This window comes from Camelina sativa, chromosome 11 (genome assembly GCF_000633955.1).
Source record: "Camelina sativa cultivar DH55 chromosome 11, Cs, whole genome shotgun sequence".
In the NCBI taxonomy this organism is placed as follows: domain Eukaryota; kingdom Viridiplantae; phylum Streptophyta; class Magnoliopsida; order Brassicales; family Brassicaceae; genus Camelina; species Camelina sativa.
Window position 1 is genome coordinate 15,507,372 of NC_025695.1, and position 6,077 is coordinate 15,513,448.

General features: G+C 35.3%; 1 protein-coding gene across 2 annotated transcripts; it reads left to right on the top strand.

Annotated features, from left to right (window-relative positions):
• Window positions 1,654-3,652, top strand: LOC104723489 (calcineurin B-like protein 6). 2 transcript variants are annotated; one of them, XM_010441871.2, is made up of 8 exons: window positions 1,655-2,028; window positions 2,231-2,378; window positions 2,469-2,539; window positions 2,630-2,689; window positions 2,755-2,863; window positions 2,946-3,079; window positions 3,167-3,279; window positions 3,353-3,652. In XM_010441871.2, exons 2-8 carry the CDS (start codon window positions 2,258-2,260, stop codon window positions 3,435-3,437), a joined length of 693 nt encoding a protein of 230 aa, XP_010440173.1. In that variant the 5' UTR covers window positions 1,655-2,028; window positions 2,231-2,257; the 3' UTR covers window positions 3,438-3,652. The 2 variants fall into 2 exon arrangements, with proteins under 2 accessions (XP_010440174.1, XP_010440173.1); XM_010441872.2 differs by lacking the exon at window positions 2,630-2,689 and having other exon boundaries at window positions 1,654-2,028.

Below are 6,077 nucleotides of genomic sequence, written 5' to 3' on the forward strand. Positions count from 1 at the left end.
TCATCACGAAGCTCCATGATTGTCGATTTTAGTTGACTTATCATCCTATTCTTCTCGTTAATTTCAGCTTGAGCTTCTACCAACGCTTGTCTGGGCCAGCCTTTCACCTCTTCTTCATCAACCCACCTAAAGAATTTGCAGTGTACGTTACCACCTTCCTAAATCCACATCAATAAGAGACTGAACTAATCAACAAATCTCACCACCTCAACACTGTTAATAACACTTACGAAACATACCTTGTACAACTCACACCCAAAGAACTTTCGATGTGGATTCCTCGCCGTTTTAGATTTGAAAATCTTAGCCGGTAATCCACAATCACAGACTTTTCGCCCTCCATATCTGCTGCTACTGGAGGATCCCGAGCTTAATTCCATCTTCAAAACAATTAACCCTAAAAACCCTAATCGTCGACTCAAACCTTCAAAAAGATAAACACTAAGAACCCTAATAATGGAGAGCAATCGTTTAAAGACTGTGTTTCGGCTATGTCGAAGAAGAAAAAAATTGATGTTGTGGGTAAGATAATGGGCGTGATATTTTTTTTGTTTAATCTCTAGGCCCACGGCCTGATAAGATAATTACCCATAAACTCAACCGGGTCTTGGTCTCAGGTTCTGATTTGAAAGTCCGATCGGGTTTTAATTCGGGTCCGATGAGTCAACACCGACGCAAATCGTCCGGTTTGTCGACATTTGATGTGTATGGTGTTCCGCACATAACTTCTTAAACTTCAGACATGTGGCCATGTATTACATATAGGTCATGTAGCTGGATGTCCTTTACCGTAGTTCGCATGTGTGGCCATGCATTTCGTGATACTTGAGGTAGCTGACTATCTTTTTTCCTTTTTTCTCCCATCTCTCTTTTACTTACATCGCTTCGTTTTTCTTTATTGTATTTATTACCCTATAATTTGATTTGGTTACATTTACCCCCTCAACCAACATTTGGTCTCCAGTTAAATCAGTGGTAGTAGGCATATCAATCACCAAAATACTTTCATTAACTCACTCATTGCTATGCTCCTACACCAAAATGAAGTGACTTTTTTTTACAAACAATGCTATTTAATACTTTTTTCTTTTTTGGCCACCAATTGCGTTTGTTTTGGCAACGATGCTGTGGCTAACAACAAGGTGAGTACACATACTTGAGCTTTTTTGACTTTATCAAATTTCTATTTTGGTTAATGTATGTTCCCCACTACTGAAAACTAGTAGTGCTCATATATAGATGATGGATGGAATCAAAATAATTATTAAGAGAAGAGATGGAGAGGAGAGCCTAGCTATACTAGCCTAACTAATATGTGTTTCAGTCTTTGGAGAATGGAAGTGGGCATTGTGATGGTTCCTGCAGTATAAGCTCGGATGTGGTTGCCAAAGGATGAAAAGGGTTTTAGTCTTTGCTGTGACTTGGGAGCACTTTTTGAAGCTTATCACAACAAAAACAAACAATCACCTTTACATCATAAAGTCGAATGGTGGGTTTGTTTGCTGTAAAAGAAAGTAAAGTCAATATCTTTATCATCACTTTCGATTGACTTGTATTCAAAGCCATAAACCAGAGGCTGGTCAAAAGAAGTAGCACTAGAGGATCAACTAAGTTTGAGATTGAAGCATAGATAGATCGTTGGTGGTCAGAGGGGTAGGACTCAGTCTGTGCCAAAGCGTATTAACTTCACCCTTCAAGGCTTGTTTTGTGAATGTTGTTCCCTGAAACCGACATTTTGTGGTCTTGTGTATCTTATTAGTTATGATGAGTCCATCATAGTATCTTCTTCCTCTTAATTTGTTTCTCTCTCTCTCCAAATGTCAACTTGTTAAAGTGGTCACCAACTAATTAGAGTTGACTTATTTAAGCCAACGAACTTGTAGATCCTTTCCCATGTCTCAGCAGCCAACTACAAACTTTTATGGAGAGAGAGAGAAAGATAGATCGTGGCCAAAATAAGAAAAGACCCTTGGAAATAGTCCTAATCTGAAGCTTCTCTACACGTTAACGAGAAGAAAAAAAAGAAAGGTATATTTTCTTGGTGCATCTCATCTTCTTCTCTTGAATCTCTTCTCTCAAAAGTCAATAATACTACATTCACTTGATGTCTGCATAGGATCGGCAAATTTATGTTCGATTCTTGAATTTTTATTTTTCTTGATCCAAAACTTTAGAGGGTTTCTGTTGATGTTCAATGGGATTAACCATTTCTTTTTCATGTTTGTGGTAGGCATGGGAATAGTGAGTCGTGGGAGAGATGATGATGCAATGTTTAGATGGATTAAAGCACTTATCCTTAATTCTGTTGACTTGTTGTGATGCTGATCCTACTCCCAAGGGTCGTCAGAACCCTAAGGATGTGGCTAGAGGCACTGTGTGTATGTTTATTTCTCTTCCAAAAACTTTACTACTTTTGATTCTAGCTCACGACCCCAACAATAATGTCTTTAATTATGTACTAAATGCAGTTACTGTGAATGAAATTGAAGCTCTTTACGAACTGTTCAAGTATATTAGCAAAGACGGGCTTATCGATAAGGTATAAGCCATATATAATTCATCGTAGGTTACTAGTACTATGTCTTCGTGCTCCTCTACATTCACTAGGATCCTTTCAAATGAATTTCAGGAACATTTTCAATTCGTACTATTCAAGATAAACACAACAAGAAGCCTTTTTGCTGATAGGGTAAACAGACTTTTAACTTACCCATCTTGATTTCCTTGCTGTACACTCATATTCAAGCTTTGCAGGTGTTTGACTTATTTGATACCAAGCATACTGGGATTCTAGATTTTGAAGCCTTTGCTCGTTCTCTTTCCGTCTTTCACCCCAACGCTAAATTTGAGGATAAGATTGAGTGTAAGTGGCAGAGCCTTCACCTTGTTTTTTAATTATTATATTCATATCCAAACCTTGGCATGTTCATCTTTTGCCCCTGCAGTTTCTTTTAAGCTGTACGATCTGAAGCAGCAAGGGTCTATAGAGCGACAGGAGGTGAAGCAAATGGTGGTGACGACTCTAGCTGAAACTGGCATGAACCTTTCTGATCATGTGATTGAGAGCATCATAGACAAGGTTAGTTTGTAGTTGATCTCCACTGACATTGACTAGGCCTTGCCATATTTATTTTTTGACATGAGATGTAAAATATGATTGCTGTAGACTTTTGAAGACGCTGATACTAAAAAGGACGGCAAGATCGATAAGGAAGAGTGGCGGACTCTTGTATTGCGCCATCCCTCTCTGATACAGAACATGAGCCTTCAACATCTCAAGTAAGTCATGTCCTTGCCTTGTTATCTTCTTCGGGTGCAAGGCTGATAGGTTTATGTGGTTGTGTTTCTGTAGGGACGTAACGAAGACGTTTCCAAATTTTGTATTTCACACTATAGTGTCAGACAATCCTAGTGAGCTGGAAGCATATGGATGTTAAGGGATATGAAGAAAGATCAAAACCTTTACAAGATTCATACTTTCTCCTATATTTCTTCTCCAGTAGTCCATTATTTTTAACAAATACAAGATCAAAAACGTTTTGAAAACTACATTGTCTCTTCACAGGTTTGTTATCCGCAAACTTGTCCCGTTTATCTTATCTGTTGGATTGTGCAAGTTGATAATTTTACTTGGCATTAAGAGATTATGATATCCTTCTATGTATGTATAAACTTTTGTTCTTACAATGCGGTTCACACTAATCTAATTGTACCTGAAAACTTGTTTGGTATTAAATTTTTGTAAACACATACAAAGAGTATTGTGATCTTATGATTTATGAAAACCACTTTTCAAGTTCAGTTCCTTTCCTCCAATAGCTTTGCTTAAAGAAAGTGTAATTTTTGAAACCGTACCATTGTTGGTTATATGAATCATTCAAGCAGCAGTGGCAGATTTTGATCTCCAAACCAAAGCCAACATTTTGTTGTTTTTCATGGAAAAAATGTCAATTTCATTGAACTTTTTGACCGGTTCAATTTGATTGGTCATTAACCGGTTTAGATCAAAATATTCGTACCTAAACACATGTTTTCAAGCTCGATTAATTTCGTTTGTCTTGTTTTTTTTTCTTAAGTCTACCAGTCAACTTAAATATTTGTTTTCTGACATCCATTACTTGAACATTTATTTATTGGGATTCTTCAGATTTTTGAGTATTGGTAAACTAGTTTTTAGAATAATAAAACCTTTATAAAGACTCTTGCCGAATAAGTTCAAATATTATTTGTTCTGTCCCAAAATCTTAATTTAACTAGTCAAAATCAAGTCGAGATAAAATTCTAGGCTCAAGTGAGGATCCTAGCCCCAATATCTGTGCCTGTAGAGAAGCTAAAAAGAGTTATTGATTTTTAGAAATTACAACCCGAAATTGAACCTTATACTTTCTCCAAAACCTTTTACAAGATTGATACTTTCTCCCACCTTCTCCATTAGTCTATTACAACCCACCCTTTATTTATTTCTAACAAACACAAGATCATATTTGAAAACCGCATTGCCTCTTCACAAGTTTGTATCCGCAAAACTTGTCCGGGTTATCTTAATTGTTGGAGTGTGCAAGTTGATAATTTTACTTGGCATTAAGATATTATGATATCCTTCTATGTATGTATGTATGTATAAACTTCGTTCGTACAATTGGTTCACGCCAATCTAATTGTATATGGAAAAAACTTGTTTGGTATGGAATTTTTGTAAACAATTGCAAAGGGCACTATGATATATTGGATACCACTTTTCAGTTTCAACTCTACAATACTTTTCAGTTTCAACTCTACAATACTTTCTCAGCTAATAAATAAGGTAGGAGTATTGATATGTATTTTTCTCTCTTTTTGTTTTTGTGTGGATTTTATACATGCCTGAATATTTTTGTACATGCCTGAATATTTATTTTTGTCAACAACTTAAATTAACAAAAAAAAACTATAACATATGTTTCCTTTTCTTTTGTTTGGACGAAAACACATGTTTTCAAGCTAGATTATATATACTACGGAATTCTGTCTATTAATTTAGTTAGTTTTTTTTTTCTACCCGTTAACTAAATATTTGGTTTCTCACATCAATTACTTAACATTTATTTATTCTTTAGAACTTTTAGTTTCGCTAGCTAGTGCTTAAAATAATAAAACCTTAAATAAAGACTCTTTGCCTGAATAAGTTCAAATATTATTTTTTTCTGCCTGATCCGGCTTTGTCAAAAAATTTCATTCGACAACTTTAATTTAGGTTTCTGTACGGTTAGATTTTTGTATTATTGGATGGATCGTTAACGTTGTGGTGGTAGACTGATTGATAATATTCACCAGAAAACATCTTTATTTTATTTTTTTTTGGTTGTGAACTTAATGACCACATTAGACAATTTAAACCACTAAGCTAGGTAGCTAACATAAGTTTATCCTTTTATTTTCCGTCAATTGGGCTTCCTATTCGATAAGTAAAGACAACAACAACATGATCGGAACAACATCCAATAAAGAAAAATATGAATTGTCCATCTTGGAAACAGTCTGGTACCCGAAATCAGAATATTAAGAGACTTTCTAACTAGTAAAAAAATCAAGTCGAGATAACAAAAAACTAAAAAAAACTAACCCTAATATGCCTGTAGCCTGTAGGTAAGCTAAAAAGAGTTTTTTTTTTTATATTAGAAATACAAATGAACCTCAGGGATACTAATGGTAGGTACACTATAATGAAAACCCTGAAACCATGGCTAGAGACTGAGAGTCACTGATTCAAAAAGAAACCAAAGGCACTGGTCTAAGCTCTTTTGACTATGAAATACGTTAATCCCAAAGAATGTAACATCAATCCTACTTTAAATAGAGTGTGACAATTAAATTCTTTTACTGTGTACAATAACACTCCATTATCTAGTACAAAGGAGCATTTGTTCGTGTGCGGAAGATATTGTAGTCAGGTTGTTTGGTATTGTGAGGGAATTGGTGAAATTGGTTACTTACTCCAATTCTGTGTTCTTTATAAAGTTGGTTCAGGTGAGGGGGGTTTCGTCTTGGTCGTCCCAATGATTGACTCTTAATTTAAAAAAAAAAAAAAAAAAAAAAAA

Bases quoted from the DNA above. Each gene is read 5' to 3' on its own strand.
- LOC104723489 (XM_010441871.2), top strand. From the start codon at position 2,258: ATGATGATGCAATGTTTAGATGGATTAAAGCACTTATCCTTAATTCTG. The intron at 2,379-2,468 runs GTATGTTTATTT...TACTAAATGCAG, and splicing joins TGTGGCTAGAGGCACTGTGT to TTACTGTGAATGAAATTGAA. The intron at 3,280-3,352 runs GTAAGTCATGTC...GTGTTTCTGTAG, and splicing joins ATGAGCCTTCAACATCTCAA to GGACGTAACGAAGACGTTTC.